Below are 27,630 nucleotides of genomic sequence, written 5' to 3'. Positions count from 1 at the left end.
GCTTACACTGTGGCATAAACTTGTAGTCTTTCTGTCTTTATTGGTGTTTTTGGAGAGAACTGCACAATCATTTTGTCACCTGCAAAATGGCATCGTAGTGTCTGCTCAGATAATTGGTAATAGAGAAAATAATACAATACAAAATAATTTATTGTCAAACCAGGACTTGAAATCTGTCCTTAGTTTCACTTCAAATGCATTTTACAGTCCAGACAACAGAGACACTGACCAACCTCGCTTTCTAACAGCTACTACGCTCCTGCTGTCTTTAGGTTGTTGTCACAAATAGTCAATAATATCAGTACTAAAGTTATGTCAGATTTTCCATAAAACAAAGTAAAATATTTTGCAATGAGAATGTTTATTTGTAGATCTGTATGATCATCTGGAGCTAACTGATAGCGGGTTCAATCTGAATCTTGGTATACCTGACAACGATGTTATGTCAAGTGTCATAGCTGAATGGCATTCACAAAGAGAGGCGTGATGTAAGGTCAGCAACGGTGCAGTGCCCCCAGAAGAATATAGCTTTGTAGTTGTAGTTGTCTAAGAAAAACGTGAGGGTACATTAGGAACTCATTTAGTTAACGAGCCCACTCTCACCCACAACTCTCCAGTGTTAGTGGAGTGCATCCACGTCTTTACACATTGTAAACTACCTGGTCACAGCATGCACACGCACACACACACACTCACACACATAGAGGCAGATGCATCATGCCGTGCATCTCTTCTGCATGTAAACACAAACACATCTTGAATTTATTTCTACATTTTACATCTATGTAGCCCTCTTAAGGAGCCTGGTGTATATTTAGTGCAATATTATAACAAACTTAAATTCCTAATGAAACTCTGAGCATCATATTTAAGTGACCACAGAATGATCATTTAAAAATAAATAAAACAACTCATTCACACACATGCACACACTCCCGTATGTAACCATAGCCAGCAAAAGAACTGAGTGGAAGCCATTGTTAAAATAACTGTGATGTAATCTACCAAGGGAGCTGGCTCGGCTGTGTATGTGTGTGTTATCTATCTGGAAATCAGTGGGTCTGTCAGCAGCATCCGACTGCACACTACCACTGGTCGCTTTATTAAAAAACAGACGTATGCTGGAATCCATGCTCAGGTGTGTGGGAGGGCCAGCTGAGCACTTATCACAGCTCAGTACCGTCCGTGTTTATGTGTATGTGCTGTCTGTGGATCAGTTTATACTTTTATGCATGTTTGTGAGAAAAAGCAGACTGCAGACAAAACATAATGGCAAAAAGGAAGCTGGACTCCAAAAAGACAGCTTGAGGCAAGGAGCACAAAGGTCAAAGAGTGAGTGTACTTTTTTGCGGCAGTGATTACAAGGCACACACTTTTGCTGTTTTATGCACGTGCATGTGGTCGTGTGTTCGCGCTTGCAGCTTCAATTTTCATACCCTCGTAAAATTTACACACACGCACTCAAGAAGTGCCATTATGACAAGAGTGCAAGTTATTTCAGTGTGTCTTCTTCACAAGAAACATATTCACAACCACTATACTTTACAAGTAAGGGTATGTCTATTGGGAACTCACACCAACTGACGAACAAGCAAATGCAATGACACAACAGGTTCAATGTACCAGAGGCATGATCTGTCTACACTAGCTTCAACGTACAAATTACCCAGATTATAGAGCGGTGTGGCTGTATATGTCTGTGTGTGTGTGTGTGTGTGTGTATGAGAGAGAGAATGTGTGTGTGAGTCTGTGCATGTGTGTGCCTACTGTGTGCTGGTACAACTCACTGTGTGTCTTTCAATGCTGGGGCACATGACTGTAAGTTTATCTGAGTGCATGTGCGTGAACGTGCTCAGATATGCGTGTACTTCCAAATGTGTGTATTCCTGTGTGTATTGACAGGGAAATAATAGTGAGTTTTTTTTATCAGAAGGCCAGGTAGTAATCATGTTACTCTTTGATCCCATGATCCTCACTGATCTGTCTAAATATACAGCAGACCTGTCCAGACCTGGCAACAGCTCCTCTAATCAGCACCCTCTTAGCCCACTGTGTGTGTGTGTGTGTGTGTGTGTGTGTGTGTGTGTGTGTGTGTGTGTGTGAGAGAGAGAGAGAGAGACTTTCTGTCTGTCTATCTGTGTCTGCATCTCTGTCTCTCTTTCATATTATCTTGCTTTGAATGTATTTTTCACCCTACTTGCTTTAAAGCACTTTAAAGCTGGGCTAATGAAGTCTATATAAGTTAGTATGTGGTCAGAGTGTGTTTGTGTAGCAGACTGTAAAGAAAGCATGTGGTTCCTGCTGCTTCAACACAAAGCAGAGCAGTTTGAGCTTTTTTTGTTTTACTTACATTTTACCATCGTTCATTAAAAGAAAACTATTAACCAAGGTTGAAATCAGAGGATTGCTGATTATTAGCAGATGTGTGTGTGTGTGTGTGTGTGTGCGCGCGCTCAATCTATGTGGTAATCTACGTGCATGCAGCTCTGTACATGCAGGTTGTAAGTACATTTACTGAAGTACTGAGCTTCTTTAAGTTTCTTAATTATTCGACTCCACTGCATATCGGAGGGAAATACTGTACTTTTTGACTGCACTACATTTATTTGACAGCTATAGTTACAAATTACTTTGCAGCTTAAGATTTTACATGCCAAATCTACAATCAGATCATGATCATGATGATGCATTGTCATATATTAACCCGCCCAACAGTATATGAGTTAATTCAGATTAGCTCCACCTTAACCAGCTACAACATTAAAATGCTGCCTGCACAGTTATGCATCAGTAAAAATAATACAATCCAAAACAATTACAGAATTATATATATATATTTATATATATATATATATGTGTATATATGTATGTATAAATGTATGTATATATGTATGTATAAATGTATGTATATATATGTGTATATATATATATATATATATATACATATATATACAGCAGCGCCAGTAGCATCTGCTTCTTCCACCACTGTGTACATCTGAGTCTGGTGTATTACAGAGGGTGACAGAATATCTTATATATATATTTTATATTCACATTGTATGGGGATATATGTTGCAGTAACTGTGAAAAATAACACATTTTACCACCAATATAATTAAGTTTCAAAACCATTTTTTACTTGTTAAAAGATGTCTCCGAATGTTTGGTTATGGTTCAGGAAATGGAGCTCTCTGCTGGGACGACACACAACACATTGTGGGTATTGTAGTTTTCCGGGTATGCAGCTTTTATAATAGTTGAGCTCATGTGGCTGTGATTGGAAATAACTGGGATTGGCTGATGGAGTGTGGGGTGAATGTTAGTGTGACCTTGTGTGTCCTTTACACACTGACGGGAAATCGACTGGTCCAAGCTCCAAGGAAAGCTATAATTCTAAGAGTAATACAGGCCAAAGGAGCGTACACACATCTTCTCTCTCACGCACATATGCACGCACACTCCACTCGCACAGAGTAAAGTCCTAGTTGTGCTGTAGTAACCACATTAATTGGGTTGTGTAATTGTCTGGCAAAGCATTGTGGGAAACAGCCCATACAGATCTGTCCCTTCACCTCAAACCACTTTTTAAACATGGACTCCCATCGTCATGACAGTGCTGTCCAGGAAATTGCTGAACATGTGTGTATATGTGTGTCTGAGCGTGTGTTATTCTGTGATCGCCTGTATGTGTGTGTGTGTGTATGTCTCTATGGCTCCTTTAAGGGAAGTGAGTGTGGTGGCCTCCCATTCCACCGCATGTCGGCTGTGGTTCAGCTGTGGTCCACCGCCAGGCCCTACATTTGGAACACAGAGAAAATACACCAGGGGTACTTGCTCCCACTGTTTTCTGGACCCGTCTTTCATCGGTTTGTGTGTATTTTGGGTGCACGTTTGTATGTGTGTGTGTGTGTGTGTGTGTATGCAAGTGTAACAGTGAGCCACTATGTTGTACTCTCTGCCCCTGATATTTTAAGGTTTTTTGGCCCCACGTCATGAGTGTGCGCTGTATTTCCAGTCTGCAGTTAGATGACCGGAGTGAGAGAACCCGTACAGAGGACAGGAAAGGCAGGAGGAATGGGGAGAGAGGAAAGCAAGGCGGGTAATTGAAGGGTTCAGGGTAATACTTAGGCCAAGGATGGCTGTTTCAACGTGTTTGCATAACCTCCTTGAACTTAATATTCAGCGCCACTCTGGAGTGAGTATAGGGCACGACGGAGCCAAATAGAGAATAATAGAGGGAGAGAGAAGTCGAATGATAGAAAGGTCCAAGTCCAAGGCGGAGGCCATCCTCTCCTCCAATGAGTGGCTCCTCTCTTTGATTAGCGAAAGAGAGGAGTGATAGAATGAGGATGGAAAGAGAGGGTTATTTTAACACACAAGAACACACAAGACAATACAGATGACCTGCATTTTAAATGATGCACTGCAGAAGGTGTCCTCCTGGTATTTTAAGTTTACATTACTGACAGTTTAGAGTACAGGCTTTACTGTAGCTCCTCCAACCCTAGTACAGAAAAGGAGGGAATGAGAGAGAGAACTAATTATGCTTCTCTTTGTATCTGATATGAGATGTACATTGTGTTTTGCAGTTATATTTGGCACTATGCAAATAAAGCTTACTTTGTTTTTATTATTATTTCACATAGAAAGGGAACCAAATTGAAAAGGTGATGCAGAATATTGGCTTTCAAGTGTGTTAAGTGCTGAAATGATTCGTTGAATAATCAATTAGTCAGCTGACAGAAAATTAATCAATAACAATTCAGATAATCAATTAATCGCATAAGTCTCCACACTTTTTTGTTGCTGTTTTTCTTTGTTTTACATCACTTTAAATTGAATAACTTTGGATATTGGAGCTTAGACACAAAAGATGTCACACTGAGCTCCAGGAAATGATGATTTTTCTGACATTTTAGAGACGAAATGATTAATCAGTAATAAAAATAATTATTCTGTCCTGTATAAAAGCAACAGCATATGTACATGAGAGGTTGCTCTACTATTATTTGTACAATCATCTAATCTGATCCCAATACAACACCCTCTCCTTTGCCACATATTGTATAGTTTCATCTTTTGATGTTAAAAAAAATGGGTGGGGGGTCTGGTTGTCAACCAGAGCACTGTCCAGTGCATCAGATACAGACGGGGGGGCATAACTCATCAGTGTTTATACTGAGGCCTCCGTGCTATTTCCTAACACACTGCATGTGTGTATGTTTCTCCCTCTCTCCTTGTGTGTGTGTGTGTGTGTTCTTACAGTAGTGTGACTGGAGCAGTGTTACTCATTCTGTGACCCTCACCTTTCTCCCAGATGACAGGGAGCTTTAAACAACCCAGCTGCTGTATGTGTGTGTGTGTGTGTGTGTATATATATATATATATATATATATATATATATATATATATAAAATGTGTGTGTGTGTACTTGTACTTGTTACATAGTGAGGACTGAAACACATTTTTTAACTACTAGAATGAGGACATTTTTGGAAAGTGAGGACATTTTGGCTGGTCCTCAAACTTCAAAGGGCTGTTTGAAGGTTAAGAAGGTTGGTTTTAAGGGTTAGGTTAGAATTAGGTTATGCTTCGGGTAAGGGTTAGGCATTTAGTTGTGATGGTTAAGGTTAGGGTAAGGGGCTAGGGAATGCATTATGTCAATGATGGTCCTCACAAAGATAGAAGTACAAGGATCTCTGTGTGTGTGTGTGTGTGTGTGTGTGTGTGTGTGTGTGTGTGTGTGTGCGTGCGCTCCTGTACTTGTGTCTGGCTGTTAGGCAGGGGAGCCCTACACGTGTGTGGTACAGTACAGCCCCCTGTCTTGTTTCTTGTGCCTTGGGGAGACACTGTCAGTCAGCTGAGCGACAATAAAAACGGAAAACAAACCTCCCTTTTAAGAGAATGGAAAACCCTGCTCAGCTATTGGTAGGATCCCTGGAGGTTTAGAGTCAGAGCTCACCTTATTGGTAGAGGACTGTGTAGGTGGGCTTTGTGCTAGATAGCTTTGGAGATTGGCAGAGGCTTTGACTAATATGATGTGGATTGTGTTTTTCTCGAATTGATTTGAAAAATTATGTGCACGCATGGAGACAGCCATGGTCATCCAAATGGGAAAAAGCTGCCGGTGACATCATAATCATTACTGACATCCCACTAGGCCTTGTTTATTTATCTATCCTGTTTTTACAACAACAGGAATCCTACCCACGACCCCTAGCTGATCCTCAGAAGGTGATGCAATGAAGCTGGAAGTAAGAGAGGACACTAGTTGTTCTGTCAAACAACTGCAACTGCAGCCAGAGCTTGTGTTTATTAAAGGAATAGTTCAACATTTCCGGGGACGTAGCCAGCACCTCTAAAGCTTACTAATTATCACAATGTATGTTTGTTAATCCTTACATGAACAGAAAACATCTAAAAATCCATTTGCATTTTTAGGCATTGTTAAGTGTAGGACCTAATTTTAACAAACAACAGTTTTCCATCCACCCAGTTCTTCTTGCAGCATCTCAGTGCACGTTGTCAAATACATTCGATGATCACAGGCTTCTATTTTGCTCTCTGTGCACGCACGGTGATATCAAATCTGGCAACCTCAACAACAAGACGTTGGCATGCACACGAACAGTGACTGCACCTGACTGTTGTTTGCCTAGAAATAGTTCCAGCATATAACTTTTCCTAAAAATTGGCTTTTATTCAACAAGATTGGTTAATTAGTAGGTTAATTAGTCAGTGGTGTTTGTAGGCATATTTGTGAACTTAGGAGAGAGACAGGCTTGCTGTTCCCCTGCTCCCAATCTTTATGCTAAGCTAGGCTAATCCAGGTCCACACCTCACACACAGAAATAAGATTGATTGATCTTCTCATGTCACTCTCTTGGAAAGAAGGCAAATAAACGGATTTTCCAAAATGTTGAACAATTCCCTTAAAACATATCACATTAAATTTAAATTACATCCTTATGTCTTAGAAATTTGTCAATGCCTTGACAAGATAGTTTTGACAGAAAGTTATAATGCTCTCTCCATTTCATTTGTCTGCATTCACACACACACTCACACAGCCACCTGGTCTCTCTCCCTCTCTCTGTTTCTCAATGTCTGGGTCTCTCTATCTGTCTCCCCCTCTCTCTGGCTGGAATGCAGCGGTGGCTGTCTGGTCCTGCTCATCTCTGGGAGCAGTCAGCCATCTCTCCTCGTCCCTGCTACCACTCTAAACATTTGGCTAGTTTTGGCAGATTTGTTGATTTTTGTCCCCTCATATTTTCCCTCTTGTTGCTGTAAAACTGATACATACTCTTTCAATTAAAACCCCCGCCCTCCCTTTTCACTGGTCAGAGCACTAGTGTGGGAGTGGGGGTGAGCAGAGTAAGTGGGTTGTATATTTTATTAGTGAAGTGAAAACACACACAACCTGGCACAGTTCTGGGAGAACCATCTGCTGTCATGGATTTTTCTTGGGAAGCACAGCTCAAGGTTAGCATATAAAGTTTATCATTCTTGCTTGACGCTCAGGATTAACATTTACTGTCTAATATAGCTGCTCAAGAGGAATATTGGAGATGACATGCAAGTTGTATTTGTGGTGGGTATGGATAAATCCTATCTTATAGATTAAGATAAATAAATATTTTAATCCAGGCAAGCATACAGAAGTGGGTAATAGGTGCATCTGGCATGTGGTTTCAGGTTAGCTGCTACAGGTTAGCGTGGAGCTAATCCTACCAAAACTTGGACCTCATAAAAATACATTTAACCCATATTTAGAGTTGAAACACAGATTTACCATCTTAACTGGCTTTGCAGTAAGCTTATCAAATGAAGCTATAGCGTGTGTTTTATGTTGGAAATAGACATTTTCCCTACCTCCTCAGTTGTAAATAATACAGTGTTCCAAGGCCATAAATAATAGTGTCACTCAACCATGCCCCATTCTCATGTCCTCTACTTGCTCTCACCACAGGCCTCTAGTACTGGCTAGCCAGGGGCCCCCAGCCTTGTGCCGCACCTTCACACACTCACAATCAAGGAACTGCCATAAAATTCACGTGGAATGTTTCTGCAGAGCTGGACAGTTAAGTGTTGGAAAGGCATGATCACAAACTAGAAGACCTCATAATGGATGTTCTGGGAACAGATATTAGTGGGCTCCCCATGTTCCTGCAAACAAAATACATCACACATGCACATAAGGACATGAAAGCACAAATGTGTGCAGAGACAGGCAAATGCACGCACACATGCACACACTGCACTTAAGGGCAGACAGTATTGATGGTTCCCTCGGGCATCACACAGACGCATCTGTTTCTGTCCCACTGACTCTCCACACTCATAATTTCAAGTAAGTCATAACACAAATTATAAACACACATCCCTCAACCGTGACGCCTAGGAATAACAACATGGAGTGCGCTGAGCTGATTTAAGGTAGGCAGGGACTCTTAAATCTTTACCTTTGCTCTTTTCTTCTTCTCCTTTTCTTCCCTCTTTTCTATCACATGCAGCACAGGTGGCAGTCACTCTTGTCAAACACATACTTCCCTCTCTTCTATTGCCTTCATCTCTTGCCATCTCTTTTATTTTTTAATTGTTTTTATTCTTGACCCATTGGCTCTGCCGTGCTTTGTATTGTCCCTCACACATACCTTCCCTGACATCCTCTTTCTTTGAATTTGTTTTGTGCAAATTAATGCATGTGGGCTTATGCTCACTCTTGACCCCATCTTAACCCCTCATCACCCAGAAATCTGTGTAATCTGCCAGTCTCCCATCTGCTCTGTGACATCACAGTCCTTGGACAGCAGCCCCACCTCAAAGATATCTTCATCAAGGTCTTCTCTCCTCAGTTTTCATTCCTTTGTCCTGAATTATCTCCTTCCGCCTCTTTACTCTTCTCCTCTTCAACTCGTTGCATTCCCTTTTTTCTTTCCATATCGTCTCTGCTGACCTCCCCCCCTCCTTTCCCTCTCACCTCTCATCACATGGTCATGTACTTTAGCCATCCATCTCCCACCTCTGTAGATCCAAATGTCTCAATATGTCCCAGGGACCATGAAGGTTCAATTGGAATCACATGTTGTAGTCGAGCCGAGAATTTCACCCCTTATAAATAAGATGTCAGTCCAGCCTATGCTTTTCTACAGAGCCTTGCATGTTCTCTCTACCCTACTCTATGAGTAGGAAATATGAGGAATGTGAGATAAATATATATGCAGTTTATGTGTTAACAGTTTGTGTGTTCATCATGTTTACCTTGTCAGCCAAAATACTGTTATCTCATAGAATAGAAAAAACTAAAGTAGATGGGGTTTTTGACACCGGACATACAGCAGCGGGAATCATTTGTCCTTATATTGGAGTGCCTTGTGACTTCTCAGTGCATGTGGTCTGACTTTTACAAAGAATTATTACAAGTTTGTCATGAAAAACCATTTCATTGTTGCCCTTTCAATCGTAAAGGAAATGAAGATAATCCTTTGTTTGTCTAGGACACGCCACGTCTAAGTTAAGCAGGGAGTGAGACAAGAGGGGAGGAAAGAGAGAGGCTTCACCCACTCAAGATCAGCCAGCAGATACAGGACAAGCATTTGTCTTTGTGTGTGTGTGTGTGTGTGTGTGTGTGTGTGTGTGTGTGTGTGTGTGTGTGTGTGTGTGTGCGTGTCTAATAGATGAATCCTGTCTGCTAGATTCTACAACTAAGGCCAAATGACCACTCAAATTAGATGTGATTAAATACTCCAGTGTGATTCAGGTTCAAAGACTGTTACTAATACTAATCAGCACACACACACGCTGACACATAATCACTGATTGAGGATGTGGGAGACAACGTTTACAGGCTGGCTAATCATAATAATGTCCCCTTTTTTATTGTTTTAGGAAGACATCACTCAGCAGAATCCTGCGGTACCACTCAGAGAGCACCCATAGGGAGACAGCACTGTAATCTGTTGTGTTCATTTAAAACCTGGAAGTGATTTAGCTTGAACTGAAGCATGGCTGCCACTTTGGTTCAGAAGTTTAATTCAGTCGGGCTCAGAACGTCTTGAGGTCAATCAGTAATTTTCAGTTGGGAAGTCTGTACCTGTGTTAGGGAATGCAGGTGAGATGTGACAGCCATGTCTTCACAGAGAGCAGCACACATTCTGTTCCTTAAAAGACAACATACAGTAATTCTTTTCGAGTAAAGCTTCCTTGTAGTGGTCTACAATTGCTGCATTGCCACAGACAATGTCTGAAATGTCACAATGTACAGAGACAAATTTTACTGTATGGCTTTTCTTTAGCTGGAGTAAACTGGGAGTGTGTCACTGCAACACTCGCTGGAATCAACAAAGTATCACATCTTTATTATCTTTATTTTTGTAACTAACCAAACACCGAAACCGTGTCTTTCATCAGTTGATTCAGCCAAGGCAACTTTGATGAATGGGAGTGTAACAATCCTTGATGAAGTGACTCAGTGGTGGTCAGAAAGAGATGGATCTCTGTTTGGCTTTTTCAGATGAGTTCACAGATTAGATAAATCTCCCCCTTTAAAACTCAGTTGGGGGAGGGTTATTGTCCCTAACCTTTCACCGCCCTCTTTTCCTCCACCAAGTTGACCCTGCACGTAATGCACCACCCACTTAGATTGTAGTATTTTAAAAATGTTGCCATTCCGAATGACGACTATGTTTTTCAGTTTAGTGTGCGATTATTCTGTGAGTATTTACAGTCACATAAGGGAAGATACGCAGAAAGCTACACAGATAAAATCAAGCTGTGTTTGCATGCAGTTAATCCTAAAGGACATAAGGAAAAGCATGACTATGAGACTATTGGGATGTGGTCCGATGTTAGAGTTTCCATTTCTGGCAGTGTGGTTTAAAGATGGCCACAGCAAGTGGTGTAGGGCTGTTAAGACACATTGTTTATGAACAGTGACACATTGTGCCTCATTCCTTGCCCATATATGACTCTGTGCATCACCTCTTAACTCTGTTTAACACAGCCAAAGATAAAGTAATGGAACTGGGATTGCCATTGTGCCATGCTCTAAAATGCAAAATTAATCATTAGGTTTATTAGGCCATGGATGTAAAACTGGATCGTATGAAGAGGGATTTAAAAATCAACCACTCTGCTGTTTGATTTGTGGATTTTTTTTTTACTTGTACATAGTGAATGGCCAGGTCAAGCAGAATAAGCCTGCAGTCTGAAGCACTTGTTCTGTTACAAGTCCAATGTAGGTGTGTGTGTGTGTTCCCATTACAGTGAGCATTAAAAGGAATAACAGTGGAGGTGTGGGGAGACAAAAAGTGTCACGTTGGTCCTGCTCCGTGATTAATGGTGTGATTAGCTGCTCCGATCTATGTCAGAACCCACATGCATGCACGCATGATCACATGCACAACATGCAAGCACATGCTTGAAACACACAGAGGCCTATTAATGGCCTTTAATGGGAGAATCCAGATGCAGCGCGCTGATAATTGTACTGAAAACACCCAATGTAGAGTCCCAGGCCAGCAGGACTTTATTCTGAGTTCAGCATGTTTATTTTCGCAATTGAGTTATTTCTGCAGGGACTTAAATCATGAAATAAAAACACTCCAATGAAGGTCAATTTTTAATTGACCCTAAAGTGTATTTTGAATGCACCCTCCCTCCTCCTCTTCCTCTACCCCTCACCTCACACAAACTCACACATTACCTTACCATGCTTGTTTAATCCCCTTCTAATTTCAAATGCGATTTAAGAGTCTGGAGTTCAGCCACGTTATGTTTATCCAACATAAAAGTGCCTATGCACTAGTTAGACTGCTTGAGACTCCTGCGATGGTCATTCAGATGAACTTTGTAGAGACAAAGAACCATACATAAATTGAGTTACAGTCTACTGTACGCATAAATGTGCGTTTTATGTTCTGTTTTTTGCCCATTGTCTTATTTTTTAAAAAATGTTTTACAGTGTGCCTGGGGGTCAATGGCTTCAGTAGAGGAGGTGTGTGTGCCTGGCTATCCATGAGAATATGTTTGGGCTTCTGAGTGTGTTTACAAGATTTGGGCGGATAGAATGTGTGTTTGTCACAACACTGTATTTACGACATCCTGCTTGATGAGGGGGATAGTCATCACCAATCTGCTCTGTAGACTCAGACTTCTCTCAAAGGGTTACGCAAGGCATTCTCTTGAGACCTGTGGGTGTACATTTGTATGTCTGGTTGTGTGTGCATGATGAAGCTTGGTGGTTTGTTTCCTCTGCACCTGTAGACAGTCACCACCCCCCTCGTACACACACTCACAGACACTGTGGTAACCAGCGGTGGCAGAGGAAAGACGTCACATCCTCGTCAGCCTGCTCTATTAGTCACCTTTACATTATTACATGCCCATGAGTCACACTGAAGTACCATTAATACAGCACTAGCAGACCACTTCAAAGATGTCTGCTTCTTTTCTGTGGAATCTATCCACAGTTTAAGGAGCTCTTGAATGAATGTGCTTGTTGTGACATCTGCATATGTACAAGGTTCCACAGCTGCAGATGTGGGTGCTGTGTGTCTGTCTCTGTGCTGTCCACCTGTCCATTTTCTGACTGTAAAACATATTTTTACATTCCAACTTTTTGGAGAATAAATATAAACCAATTTTTACATATTTTGTCCATTTATGATAACATTCCTTCTTACCTTTTGCACCCTTCTTTCCACACTTTCTCATCCCCTCAGGCAGCAGGCATTGCTGGCAGCCATCAGTGAGAAGGATGCTAACATCGCCCTGCTGGAGTTATCCTCCTCCAAACGGAAGAAAGCCCAGGAAGAAGTGATGGCTCTGAAGAGGGAGAAAGACAGACTCATGCACCAGCTCAAACAGCAGGTACATCCACAACACGCGACCACCAAGCTATTTATATGTGCATATAAATGATTAATTAAATTGACAGCACTCCTGGTCTAAGAGATTGACTGGCCTGCACATGAATCAAATGGAGCCTGGCTTTGCGGTCACTGTTTAAGACAGATTCTGGCTTTGTGAATCAAAGCAGGACTACAAATTCAAACCTGCTGCAAATGGAGGTGCAACCTTGCCTTCACTAAAAAAAAGCCTAATGGGCAGACTTTTTAACTTAAAACCAGGAATAGATAGGTTAATAATTCCTGGTAGTTAACAGAGTAGACTTCCCCGCCTCAAACAACACTTACTGCGTTCTGTCATCATAAGCCAAACCTGTCAAGCAGGAGCTGTGATTCCAAATTCGGGCACATAAACAACATGACAAAAAAGCTATTCTCTTAACAATCATGTTGCAATCAGAGTTATTAGATGCATCTAAGTCGCAGGCGTAGTTTGGTATCATCGGTGAGTCACCGGCGGACTTTTCTGTCTGACATCTTCTGGTTAAACAGACAAAAATCCCAGCATACACTCACACATACATACACACACACGCTTATTTCCTATGTTGCCCTGGCTTTCAATATAGCCTGAGGCAGATGAAGGTATGTGGGTCATTAAGGTTTGGTCAGACCACATCAGTGACTGAGCTAACATGAATGCTAACAATAATGAGCCAACAGCAGGGAGTCCAACTATACAGTCTCCTGAGTCACATGGGCTTCTGGGAAACATGGTGCATTTAAAAGTCAACAGATGCAGTGGCTGGGTGTGCATTTAAGTGCGAACCTATGTTTGTTTGTGTCTCGTAAACGATAAACAGTTCCTAGGGGGTACAATTCTGTTCGAGGAATTTCAAGGAAAGCCTATTATCTGTTTATCGCCATTGGATGCGTCATGTTTTCCCGTTGGATAACCAGCAGTTACAGTCCACCTGATGATGTGATGAGCTCTAATTGCAACAATGTGGCCTCCAGGCGTGGAGCAGAGGAGAGGAGAGGAGAAAAAAGGGGAGAAATAAAGAAAGGAAGGGATGGGAGAGGAGTGGGCAGTGGATTCTTTCTTTGCCTCCCTTTTCTCATGCATGTAAACCTGGTTTCTTAAATAGCCTTCAGGCACACATGCATATAAATCCATATAAGTACTATTGCTAAGTGGAAAGGTGTACCAAGCAGTGCAATGGCCACTTAGCACCGGGGCCCTAAAAGTGTGGGTCATCTATTAATGTTATGGAGGTTGTAATGTAAGTAGTTCCCTACAGGGAGTCTTTGCACTACTTGGGTTCCTTCCATTCCACAGAATGAGCTCTCTGGGGATTATGTTGTTCGACATGACACACACCGGCTCTCTGTCTTCTGACCCATTGACACACATATCAGGATAGGTTGCCCTTTCTTGGGTCCTCAACAGCCAAAAGCGGAAGGAAACTGACCAGGAAATGCCGAAGAATTATGGGACTCAGAGTCTCATAGGAGAAAGCTGATCTGTAGACAGCAGATAGATTTACAGATAGTAGTGCCCTGTCTGACCTCCCCACATCCCTCTTTTGGAAGATCTTGCATGTGTATGCATAAAGACGGCGGTCTAAGACAAACTTTCCTTTCTCAGATAGTTTGCTTCCCTTTGAGGTATAGACCTTCTTCAGCACAGACAAGCACACATATACAAAGGCACAGCTACACACACACACACACACGCAGACATACACATGAAGAGTGTAGTGTTTAGACTTCTTGTGGAGAGAGTCAGAACAAATGTGTCCCCATGTGGGAATTCTTTGAGTGGTCCCATCCTAGTGATGGATGGCCAAACATCACTGGTGCTTTGAAGCTGAGTAAAGATGAATTTGGAATCCTCAGAGGTATGCCATTTTCTGTGACTTTCTCTCTTTTTTCCTCTCCCCCTCTATCACTACCTCTCTTTTTTGGACACACTTGAGCATCCATCCTCTCTCTATGCTGAAAAGATGGATTTTGTGTTCTCAGAGGTGTGCCATTTAGAACGGCTTACGTAAAACTATCTGCCTGCTTAGAGCGGGGATTCCATTTTGCTGGGATAGCATGGCAAACATGCACATGCACACACAAACACACACAGAGACCTGATTAAAGACGGTTGTGAAAACTGTGCAGCCTTACCCCAGCTGTCTGTTTGTTTAAGGCCCTTCTTGTCAGCCTCTTGTGTCCATATGTGTTAATACAGCTCTGCTCTAATCAGGACAGGCTTGTGATTTAAAGAGGGCTTGAATTGGGATTTGGGATGCAGCTGTGAGCACAGCAGCGGGGTCATCATTGCCATGTTTACACCAACAGCTGCACTTTGATACACATGCAGAGGCCACTCACTGCACACATACAGTGTAGCCCAAATCTGTTATGGTTAGAGATGTCAATGAAGAACTCTCCTCTCTTCTCTCCTCTCCTCCCCCAGTAGTGCCACCTGTGTCTATTCCAGGCTTCCTGATCTACAAGCAGGCCTGGAGGCCATTACTGAGCTATTTACTCAGCAAAGCCCCTAATTAACACTAATTAAAACACACACACATTCCACCACACAGACATTTTATATGCACACACCTTCTTTACACATGCACACAGGAATATATCTGCAAGAAGAGAGTGGATTTGTGTGCTTTTGTGTGTGTGCGTGTGTGCGTGTGCGTGTGTGTGTGTGTCTGTTTGAGTAAACTGTATGGCCACATGTGGGCTGTCCTGACCACACAGTCAGACTCCTCCAGAAGCAATTCATCACTTCATGCATTTGTGTTTGTGTCTCAGGTCATTAAATATTAACTACGTGCACACTCACACACAGACACACACAGACACACACACACACGTGCGAATACATTCTAGGACATTTGGCTTCTCATCCTACCAAATATGGTTGTAATTAGATTAACAGGAATAAGTAATGCGATTCTTATTAGATTAGCAGAAAGGACTAAACACACATTAGCCTTTTGGACACTTGGCCACTAATTACTTTTGAAAATATTTCTCTGTGAGAAATAAACCGCATTATTAAGCATAGAGTCTTTGTGGAAGCACCTACAACATGTACTGTGTAGCAGTACAGTAGTTTCATCAGTGCGTGGTATATGATAGTAATTGTCCTAGCCTCAATAACAGGTGTCAGCTCTGTAACCATTGCTTGAAGCCAGCCCCACCCAGTCACACCTGCTAGTGTCAACACCTGAGGTCACGGAGGGCCGTACACCTCAACCTAGCCTTTAACTGCTCTAACCACTGGTCTGGTGTCTGTCTGAGCCCTCCTCCATCCCTCACACTTCATCTTTATCTCTGTCTCTCTATCTTTCTCTCTCTCTCTTTGTTCCTCTCACTACGGTGTCAATGTTCTCACCTTACCTAAATAGTGCTTCTGCAATTTAAGCTAATTGCTAACCTCTTTAATACTAACCACATCCTCTCCTGTGATCCTGACTGGCTTGTTTCCTCAGTCATTAGGCCTCAGCTCCTTATCTCAGCAGCGATGTCCCCAGGCCACTGACTACTGTAACACCATCTCCCCCCTAGCTTCACAGCTGACTCAGGCTTTTTGTCTCTTCATCCCATGGCTGTCTCTCATTTAAACCAGGAAAGCTGCAAAAGTTTGGATGAGAGACGTGTGCATATCTTTTCTTCGAATCATCTTCATCCCATACACAATCCCACCTCCCGCTCTGCAGTCATGTCCGTCCTCAGGGGAAGTATCTGCAGTTAAGGGAATAAAGCTGAGCCTGTCAATATATCTGCACCCACTCTGTCTCTGTCTATCTCCCAGACAGCTGGCCTCACTGGAGTTAGGCTGATTGTTAATGTTAGTCAGCCTAGGCTGTTATCTCTCTCCAAAGAAATGATGTTGGCAGGATGACAGCCTCTTCCACAAACACTCACACAAATACACACAGATGCACAGGCACACAAACAAAGGACACATAGTTTTACTTACCCATTTACAGGCATGCAGAAAGATACATATTTGAGTGTAATTTTAATCAATGACATCTAAAATGAGGTTGCTTCACAACGCCAGAACGCCTGTGGCCTTAGGCTACATGAAACACTCACTAACTGTTCTTACTAGGATTCGTCTAATCTAATTAAATGATAATCTGCAATATGGATGACGTTTGACAGACTTACAATATTTTCATCAAGCACTCCGACTCACTCAATTTATGACCTGTCAAGTGTTGTTAGTGGTACTGTTTTTATCATCTTTGATGGCTTTCAACATGCATTCCCCCCATCCAAGGATCCCTTAGCCTAATCATTCATCAAGACACAGAGAACATTTTTTAAGAAACAAATAAGCAGTGTTTTGGGAAATAAATGGCCTAGTGTACACGTGTTATAATTATGCATCATAAATTTCCTTGTTTATCTCCTTTTTTTGCAGACTCAGAGCAGAATGAAGCTGATATCGGATAACTACGAGGAAGATCACATCCACCCCCAACATCATCCTCACCATTCTCACCACTTGCATCCAGCAAACGTGCATCACCGAAGCCTGCCAAGAGGGCCCCCCCACGCCAACCACCGACCCCCTATGGACCAGGTCAATATGAATGTGCACGCAGACACACTTACCAAGCTTTGGCTTGTTTACACAAGTTGACATGTTGTGGGCTCTCATCTTCATGCTTTTAAAGTTGATGCAATTTCACATTTGTCATCTCCACCACCAGTCAGTTGTGGCCTCTTCTGTCTTTTCGTCTGTCTCTTCTCCCTCAACTTCATTACTTCCTGCCCAGTCAGAGTTATTCATATCAGTTAGATAAGGAGCCTGTAGGGGAAAAGCTGCCAAATGAGTGTTTTTGATCGATGGGATTTGTGTGTAAGATTAGTTTATATATCACTCATCTCTCAAATGAGCTCCTTCTCTCTGTCTGACTATCATATCCAGACTGCCCTGAGGACAAACTTAATGTGTCTGTTTGAAGACAGCTGAAGAAGAACAAACTGTTGTTATCAGCACAAAGTGTTTGTGTATTTGTGTGCACGTGCATGCATCCAAGTGCACATGCTGTAGGGGTGTGCATGCCTTTATGTGTGCATGTGTAGATGCACATGGAGATGCATGCCTGAGTCTTTGTTGATAATATGCACCCAGATGAAATCGCCAACGGGAGAAAGCAATCTTCAAAGAAAGACAGAGATGATTACACTGTCTTTCCATTAGCTGATAAAAGCTTCTAGTTAATTGAATGCCATATAAACTCATCACAGCTCTATTGTTGTCAAGAGGTTGTGATTGGGGGGATTCCAAACTATGAAGATGAGGTGTGTGTGCATGTGTGTTTGGAGGTTTACGACGAATACCTGGGGATTTCCACCTGAGTCTAAATTCCCACATCTGTTCTATTTGATATGCATTATTACATGTTTCTAGACTTTATAAATGTTTCTGAAACGGCTGTCTAAATTGGAGTTAAACATGCACTGGGGATCCCCTGTCCTTAATACCTCCCCAACACATGTACATCCATACAAGCATATCCATGCATCACCCCACATATACCTCTGCAATATGTAAGAGGACAGGGTAGCTGGTTTTAATATTATTTTAGCCTTTTATGCCTGTGGAAAGACTCTATTTTTGATTCCTAAAAGAATGTGAGGGTCTGGGGTTGATTGACATCCATATGCTCGCTTTTCACTTAGAATCTCAGACACACTTGAGTTATATATTACAGTAGGGTATATTTTTACTTGAACATTTGCATCCTTTTCAACTATAGAATGAATCTACATCTAATTTTGAAGATTTTTGCGGCATATGCATTAGTATATGGACGTTTAGAGTGGGGAAACGAATGATATGGAACACAACTTAAGCCTTGAAACCACCCTGTAATCCCACAAGGACCACTTTTAAATTCTAGCTGTGTAGTTATTAGGCTATGTTATGTTATGTTTTTCATCTGACTTGCTTAAATAATATTATAAAGCTATCAAGTTTCTGCATTGTTCTATTGTATTGCAGAATACTTGCAACCACAGTAGGCTTCATATTAAACTGTGAGCTGCAGGGGGTCACTTTTTAGTATCACACATTACTCTCCTTTACTTTGCACTTATAAATATCTTTCCTTCAATATGGCTATCCAGCACTGTTTTATGGCTATGCAGCAGTGTTTATAGTGTTTGACATATGAAACAGTAGCTCTTTGCAAATGATATTTCAACTTTTCAAGTTGGACTGAAAAATACTAGCGAAGAAAGTATTATTAGGGTTGCTGGGAAATCTTGTTAAGAATGTGGGGAATAACAAAATAACTCATAAATCTGGGCCGAATGGCTGAAATATACTTTCTATTAAAGTTGATTTTTATTTCTATGAAAGGGAACTGTAATGGCTCACACTTTGTATGCAACATGTGGGGGGAAATGAAAGTTGAATAGGTTTTAAAAGGGGTCAAAAATACAAATACATTAAAAGTAGTTTAGATAAAAGACAATGCCTACAAATGTGTAAATTTGCAAATTGCATAGATTTAGCTAAGTCCTCTGACACATTGTATAGGAACAAAATGTCCAAATCAAAGATGTGTATCAAGATGTCAACATGCTGATCTGTCAACAAGCTACAGCCAAACTGATTTGGGTGTGTGTGTGTGTGTGTGTGTGTGTGTGTGTGTGTGTGTGTGTGTGTGTGTGTGTGTGTGTGTGCACTGCTGATGGGTGATGGCAGGTCACACAGTCCGGATGTCACTGACTGTTTTCCCTCCAAACACAGGACAAACACATCTCCTTTAATCTCCCTCTTTCAAATGTTATTGATTTGTTTTTCACGATGGTCTATCTCTGCTCTTATTTCTATTACATTACCTCTTCTCCTCTTTTTACTATACTTTTGCCACCCATTTTTTGTAATCATACCTCTACTGTCTTTTCTTTTACTTCTTTAACATCACTTTTCCTCCTGGTGTATTTTCTTCCTACCTACATTCTTTCTCTCCATGCCTCCCGTCTCTTTCATTCTTTCCTTCAGTTCCTTCTCTCCCTCCATCTTTCCCATTTCATTTGTAATATCCAAGTGTGGCCAGGCCAGTGGTTCAGTGCATTGCCGGGTCCAGGAACGCCACTCGAAGGATGATTGATGATGATAATGATAATGATGATGAAGAGGGTCTGCACGCTCACCCTGGAGACCACAATGCCTTTCCAAGATACAGCTAGTGCCACGAATAACATAACAGTGACCACACATGCATATATATTTTTTTATTTTTTTTTTATTTTTTTTGGATTTGCATTTGCTCAAACACAAACACATACACATTGCATGCACACCAAACTGGCGCATTTAAGACACGTAAGCACAATTGCATGCACTGGAATAGTGGACACATAAACACAAGAACACACTTCAAGGTTTTCCAAGGAGCCAAACCGCATGTCATTCAAAGATCATTGCTACAGTTAGTGGGTCCATCCCAATCCTCTAACTATACTCTCTGTCCTCTACTTAATTTGTGACGGACTCAGTCTGAGGACAGGTGAAATCTAATCAGAGGAGACAAGCACAGGAAGTGGGTTTATCCTCTTAAGATGCACTTCAGGTCTGTGTCTCAGCATGGAGTGTGTGCAGTTTGACGGTCATGTTGTGTTCATGTTGTTCTCATTTAGCCATGCCAGCACCACTGCCAGATACTTGGCAGCAGCCTCGGGAAGGAAATACAACACAGCCATAAAGTGTTTATCAGAGACAGAATTATACAACCTTTTCTTTTGGATTGTTGTTCTTTTTTTGTAAGCCTTAACATGCTGCCTGCTTCAGGTTTATGAGAAGTAGCACATGGTATTTGGTCTGTTTGTGTCTCTGTGTGTATGTGTTTGTGTGTGCGTGTGTGTGTATTTAACCTGGCAGCATGAGTGGTTATAGGTCTGGCTCTGTTTACAGGGCCTGTCACAGCCATTCACTGCATGTTAGCATTTAGCATCGAGCATGTTCCATTGAAAGGCCATTATATCTATAGCTTAGCTGCTTAGGTGTAGCCTACTGAGTTTACTGAGCCTGTCACAACCACTCAGTTCAACCAAAGCCACTGTGGACTGCAGCCAAGGCCCTTGTGTTTTTCGTTCTTGTGTAGCGTTAGCATAGACTCTGCTTTGCCGGAGCCTAGTTTAGCATTATGCAGGCAAGGGCTTGGCTATAATGAGCTGCCAGCTCATGCTAACCATTGTAATGTTAGTGTCTGAGTGAATTAGCCTTCCTGTTAGCAGGGCTCTTGCCTGCACAGTTTCAGCCCCAAGGAAACCCCTTGTGTGTTTAGTTATTAGTTCCTAACAATCACACTGAGGAAAGCATTTCATGATATCATACACAGCTTTTCTGAAAGAGGAACATGCACATGATTGTTTTGATTAAGAGCCACAGGGGGTTAGGAGGACCATAAGGTTAGGCAATGAGACTCTACTTGTAAAGACATAATCACTGGGCCAGAGTTTGTACAGTAAGTAGTTTGGTCGAAAAGGAAGCCAATTTTTGCCACATACATGCAGTTTTTGGAGACTCTTGGCATAAAGTATCATGTAAACTGATGATTAATGGATGGATAATGACAATGATGATTTTTTTTCCCATGTTTTTCTCACAGGATGATGAAGAGGGAATTTGGGCATGATGAACATCACCATGGTTACCCTGAATCCATTTGTCCACAGTGAGTTTCTACTGCACGGCTATTGTTAAATGTTTCTACTAATTTTAGAGTTAATATACTCCTTGTGTAGTACAGTATATCTGCTCCAGATATTTTAATGATCTTCTACACAATAGGCTTCCCCAGTGGGCTTGAGTAACCATTAGCTGGGAACATTGATGGTACCACAATAACCACAGCATTACCCAACTGTGACAGAAGAGAGTGTAATAGAACCCGGCTCCTTTTCCCATTGCTTATGAATTTCAGTCGACTAAAGAGCCTCAGTTTATTCAGAGGTTTATGGCTGCCTTTCTGTGAAGTGCTCATATGTTGGTTGTGCCGCGTGCTGTGTGTGCACTCTGTGGCTATATAGGTAACTGTGTGGTATTAGACATATACACACCCAGCAGCCTAAAGAGAGCGTACTAGGGCCCATAGGTGATAAAAACGACACAGTGAGAAAAACCAGAGATGGACAAGTCTGTCTCTCCGTGCCCCACTTTTTTAGTCGTAGTAAAGTTTTACCGTATTACCCCACCCTGTTGTGTGCCAGTGTGTGGGGTAGTTAATTACAATACAACACAGAACAGTCATGAAGCCTTTTTTTAAGGCTGCAAGCTGAAAAAGCATAAAATGAAGAATGCAGAGTCATAAAGGATAATTCCTGTTTTGGGGGTTTTATATTGAAGCCCCCCAGAGACTCAGGATGCCTTTGAACACAGACGTGCGGAAAGAGGTCTGTGCAGGGAGGGTTATGGTTTGCTTGGAGCTAATACATGTGTATATAAGACAAAGAGAGACAGAGAAAAAGAGAGATTTACAAATGTACATGTGACAGACAAGAGATAGAGATGGGGAAAGAGAGGGAAAGGGGAAGGGTGCTTATATATTTATGTGGGAACGAGAGAGAAACCCAGGCAGCATGGTATACTCATAGTTTCCAGTGCATCTCATTCTTTTCCCCCAGTAATCCACAGGTGGACCATCACAAACAGATTCTGTCTCTAACCTCAATGACTTAGTAGTTGTGCACTTTGCCCTAGTGCTGCTTTTGGGATTAAGAGTCCTATAGTTTGTGTGTGAGCAAATGGTTTGTCTTCCTGCAGTGCAAAGCTTTAGCTGTGTTTAGCCATGATGTTTGTGTGCGCATTTGCAAGTGTGTGTGTGTATGTGTGTGTGCAAGAGAGCGTTGCTGAGCTATACAGTGCCGGAGCAGCCCACATAGCCTATAATCCAGTCCATGTGTGCTGAGAATGCAGCAGTGTCAGGATTCACCATAATGAAACAGACCACACTGCCCCCTTTCTCCCTCTCTTTCCATCTCTCCATCTTTTTCCATCACTCCTGTTCTTTCCACCTCTCCCCAGATTTCAGCTTGCCCTGATCTAACGTATATTCCTTCAAGGTAAACCTTCAGTTGGATCCGTGACTAGCCTACTGCTTCGGTATCTCCAATCAGATATCATGATGGTGTGTGTATGCACGTGTGTGTATGTATGTGTGTATTAGTGCTTCTTATCCCAATCTAATAGAATAAGCCAGGCACATTAGCCTTTAGCACAGAGTAGTGTTGTGGCTAGCGATATCAGTGCTGCTCATCTATCCACTGCTGTTATTCTGGCAGTGCGCAATGCGAGTGCAGCTAACGTGTATTAGCCATCCTCTATGTGAGAACAGATGGGAGCCATTTAGCGGTGTGTAGCTACAGCGCAATAAGGCCAGACCTAATCCCCATATCCTGTCCCTGAGTGAGCCCTCCCTAATATGAGCAAACAGAGATGACAGCACCGATAGACAAATAGCCAGGGATATGTGTGTGTATCGGTGTCTCTGCAGGCATGCATGCTAGCTTTGATTGGTGTTTCTTATGGATAACCTTGACTCCCAGTGCTAGGCTACATTTTAAATTCCACACAAACCTAAGTGCTGAGTTTAAGTTGGCAGGTTCTGAGCATCCAGGTGTGGATTTGTATTGGTTAGCTATGGTTCTGTCTAAAAGGACACTGGGCTCTGATTGGCTCATTGTGGTTGTGTATGTCCTGCTGTTGATTACAGAGGTTTTGTTTACCCTCTTGGCCTCCCAGACCCCCCTCTAATGAAATAAGAATGTCCTTTTGGACAGAGAGCACAAGAGAAGGGGGTTGGAGGAAAAAGTGAAGGAGAACATGGGGCCAAAAGAGTGAAGCAAAGTGGGGGGAAGAGGTTTTCTGGAAACATTATGCTTTTATCCCACCGTGAAGTTATTTGTACTGAATGAAGCGAAAAGAAGCTGAGAGGCTTTCCAAGTGGGGACAGAAATATGTTTGTGTACGTGTGTGTGTGTGTGTGTGTGTGTGTGTGTGTGTGTGTGTGTGTGTGTGTGTGCATGCAGGAAGGAGTGAGGCCTTGTTCAGGTTAAAACAAGTCAAGAAGATGGCTTTCATTTGCCCATGCTGTGTTTGTACTGAATACAGTGTTTGTATGTCTACATTTGTGTATGTCCTGTAGTTAAGTATCCCACTCTTGTGTGTACGTGGCTTGAGCAAGTCTAGAAAAAGGAGTCTAAATTCAGTGGGAAACTGAAATTGGGCAGCAGATTCTCAATCCCATTTGTTATTCTGAAATACAGTTTAGGTTAAGTGTTACAGAAATGTTTGTGCTTGCTTCTCAATTGCCTGATTCTGATTGTGGGGCCTTCCCTAACAAAACTGGCCTCAAAACTGACCTCACCACCTATGAAACTCATGACCTCGGTTGACAAGAACACACATTTTAAAACTTTTCATAGAAGTTTTTTTTTTTTTCTTTCTGAGGGTTTTGTCTGAAATTTGTTTTTGGTAATCAAATTAAAATTTTGCCATATAGGCTTCATTACATTTGTATTTCTGTAAGGTTGAACTTTTATGAAAGTCAGAATGTGGCTGCTTTTATCACATCACATCCTCACACAAACTCAATCAGGCCTGTAGACATACCAGGTGGTGGACATATTTGACTGAGGGACAAACTATAAGTGTTTTCTTGTTGTTGCACTTATAGTTATTGTGTAAAGAAACCACCCAAATGAACTCCAGGGTCCTCTGACCTTCATTTTGCTTTGCAGTTTTGGTGGAAGTAGTCTTTAAAATTAATTTCCAAAACATGCTGAAAAGATTAAAAAATTCAAAAATTGCTTAGTTTGATATCAATGAGTAGGTTATATTGTTGCAGAATGTATTTCACGTAGATCTGTGTCTCCTTTGGAATTAGCGTTGGCAGGAATTGTTTTTTCAGATAGTTGGTTCCACTGTACTACAGTCTACAAGGGCTAAGCTACTGCAAAAATGGTAATCTGGTGCACAGACACGTTAAGGCATAGAAGCCTTTTTTGCAAGTCTTGTCATGTGTTCTTCTAATTTTTAGTGAGTCATTGGCAGGTTTGCCAGTATGAAACAGGGAATGATGGACTTCTAAAACTGGACATTAACTTGTATTTGTTTGTTGAATAATTCTTTATCCTGGAGTTTAACTAGACATCACTGAGAAACATACAGAGCTAGGTAAGTAGAAAAATTTTGTGTGTGCGTTTCTCTGTGTTTACGAGACTGACAGTAACAGAGAAATAATTTTGTGTGGTGGATTTGTGGCTGGTGGATTTATAACTGTTTTACTAATCTTAGTTTAAAGGATTGACTGGCAACATAGCTGATTTTATCCATACTGTAGTCAAATTGTTGACAGTGAGGATGGTATTTTTTTTGTTGCTGCAGAGTAAAATCGTGTTTATTGATAAAGTCTGCCGTGGCATGTGCTCTCCTTAGTACTGAAGTGATGTTATTGCTATTTGGCAGATTTCTGTGTGGCTTATTGCCTTGCATGGCCTCTTGTTTCTCGGTGATAAACTAGTAGTAAAGGTCGGTAACACTGGGCTGGGTGTGGTGATTCTGATGTGGGTGGGAGAGATTCTGGACAGGACGTGCAGACTGACAGTCACATTATATATCCTGATATACTGTATGAGAGAAATATAAACTCACTGTTGAGTAGCTATAAAAGAGAGAAAAAAGAAATCATATGTTACCATATGAATATTTTAGGGTAATATTATAAATTACATATAGTATTTTCAGCTTTGTGTTCTCTTATCTTCAGGTCGATAATGAAACCTTTAAACCAAACACTCTCACAGTGCATAGAATTGATATCAGAAAATAAAAATATGTCAGTATTGACTGTGGGAAATGACATCACCTTCCATTTTGTCCTCAATTTTACAATTATAATAATAACAGTTTATAGCTCAGATGTGTCTGCTTTTTAATGTCACCTTGTTCACATTCCTTTTAACAGTAAACAAAATACCATGCTTTAAATATCCGCTCTACTTAATTATCATTGGTAAGTTTTAATTCAAGGTTAGCTTTGAAAGAAAAGTCTGCCAACGGCATCTAAAATGGTCGAGCCGGCACTGCCACTTTTTCTGCACTGTGTGCCAGGTTGAATTTCCAGTGTAAACAACCATCACCTCACGCATTAATTACTGCAAACTGATGGCACATATTTTTACAAGTCGCCTGGAGAAATATCTGTCCCATGTAATCAACACAACTCAGTAAGTGTTAATTAATGAATACATTGGATTTGCGAGACATTCTAGAGTGATTTCAAGACAATGGTTTAGGCTTATTTCATTATTCTACACAGGTTTTAGGTTTGTGTGTGAAAATTGAATTAGTTGGAACAAATTTAGTCAAAGTTAAGTATTCTATTTTGTTTGCTATAGGAAGCTGTCAATTACTCCACACTTTTTGTTTTTAAATAGCATTTTTGTTAGATATAAAGGTGTAAGTAGACTTTAAATTTTACTGTCTAGAACATATGGAAATCCTGTGCTTAGGCCATGATAATCCCCTGTTAAATTACAATATATTATCAGTTTGTCGAGGCTGTAGTCTAGTAGCCCATTGAGCCAGTGCCACCTGTGTGTGTATGTGTGATTGTGTATAAACGTGTGTATACATGTACATGCATACTCGTGTGTGCATTTGGGTAATGTTTGGCAATGTGGGTAGCTCCTCACAAATGTGTGTAGCCGTGCTGTGCAGTATGTCTTTGGTGACCAGTGAACCACAGCTTGGAGGTCAGTAGAGGCGTCTGACCGCGGCCATCCCTCAGCCAGCTGTCAGGATCATCAGTCTGTGAGGTCAAAGGTTGTTCCACCGGGTTGAACCTGAGTGGAGAGAAGTCAATAACTCAGCAACACCTGAGCAACGACATCTGTGTGCACTGCATGTTATATCTATTTCACATCTATTCTATTGAAACAGCACGTGAATTATTTTCCAAAATGCCCTGTTCTTGTAAAGGTGCATGGTGCTGTGGGTCTTTATGTATACAGTTCTCAGATCAGATAGCACACAGGTCCAAGACTAATGGGAGCTGTAGTTGTTGAATGCTAACAAAATATTAATGTTAAAAGTGCTCACATTTTACTCACCGGTACAGTAGTTGATATATGTTAAGAAAACCCCATTATCGGGGCCTGAAGTAGGGCAGGAATTTGGCATTCTGCAGCATTAGAAAACCCTATTTGTGACAGGATGCAGTGGTTTTTGGCATGATATAGGAGCTCAGTCTTAATCATCTCAAATATGTGTTTACTGCATTTATACTATTTATACTATACATTATATTTAAGTAGGCAAATAGAGAGCGTTGATAGAGTTGCTTTGTCACTGCTGGTGTATGAAGCTGTAGACAGACAGAACCCAGAGATGCTTCTTCAGTACCAGCAGACAGAGGAGGAGGAGGTGGGGGAAGGAGGTAGGAGGGAAGGACGGACTGGCAATGTTGTGAGGCTGACAAGTTTATTCATGTATTTTTTTTTTGTGTGTGTGGTTTTCTTGAAATTGCATGCAGGGGAGGAGAGTTAGACACCTGATGTGTGGATTGTAAGGCAGTTTGTCTGAGTAAGCTCCCTTTCCCCACCCACAACACACTCATTACACACGCCGAGACATGGCCACACACACAAGCGCTCGTGCAAACCGTACAAATGTGTGCAAGAGTGAATACTAATATTTAGGTTTTGTCATTTTACTTGTATGATCACAGGTAAATCCCTACTT

General features: G+C 41.5%; 1 protein-coding gene across 8 annotated transcripts in view; it reads left to right on the top strand.

The window, feature by feature from the left end:
• Positions 1 to 27,630, top strand: part of LOC122882453 (ERC protein 2-like) — a 152,254-nt gene that overhangs the window by 95,706 nt on the left and 28,918 nt on the right. For all 8 annotated transcript variants that reach the window (XM_044209833.1, XM_044209840.1, XM_044209835.1 and 5 more), the window contains 3 exons: positions 12,723 to 12,870; positions 17,290 to 17,451; positions 21,497 to 21,562. In XM_044209833.1, coding sequence (XP_044065768.1) covers positions 12,723 to 12,870; positions 17,290 to 17,451; positions 21,497 to 21,523 — 337 coding nt within the window. In that variant the 3' untranslated portion in view covers positions 21,524 to 21,562. The remainder of the gene's footprint in view (positions 1 to 12,722; positions 12,871 to 17,289; positions 17,452 to 21,496; positions 21,563 to 27,630) is intronic.

This window comes from Siniperca chuatsi, linkage group LG10, assembly GCF_020085105.1.
Source record: "Siniperca chuatsi isolate FFG_IHB_CAS linkage group LG10, ASM2008510v1, whole genome shotgun sequence".
Lineage (NCBI taxonomy): Eukaryota > Metazoa > Chordata > Actinopteri > Centrarchiformes > Sinipercidae > Siniperca > Siniperca chuatsi.
The sequence above is the reverse complement of the archived record's forward strand: the minus strand, read 5'-3'. Positions and strand labels throughout refer to the sequence as shown.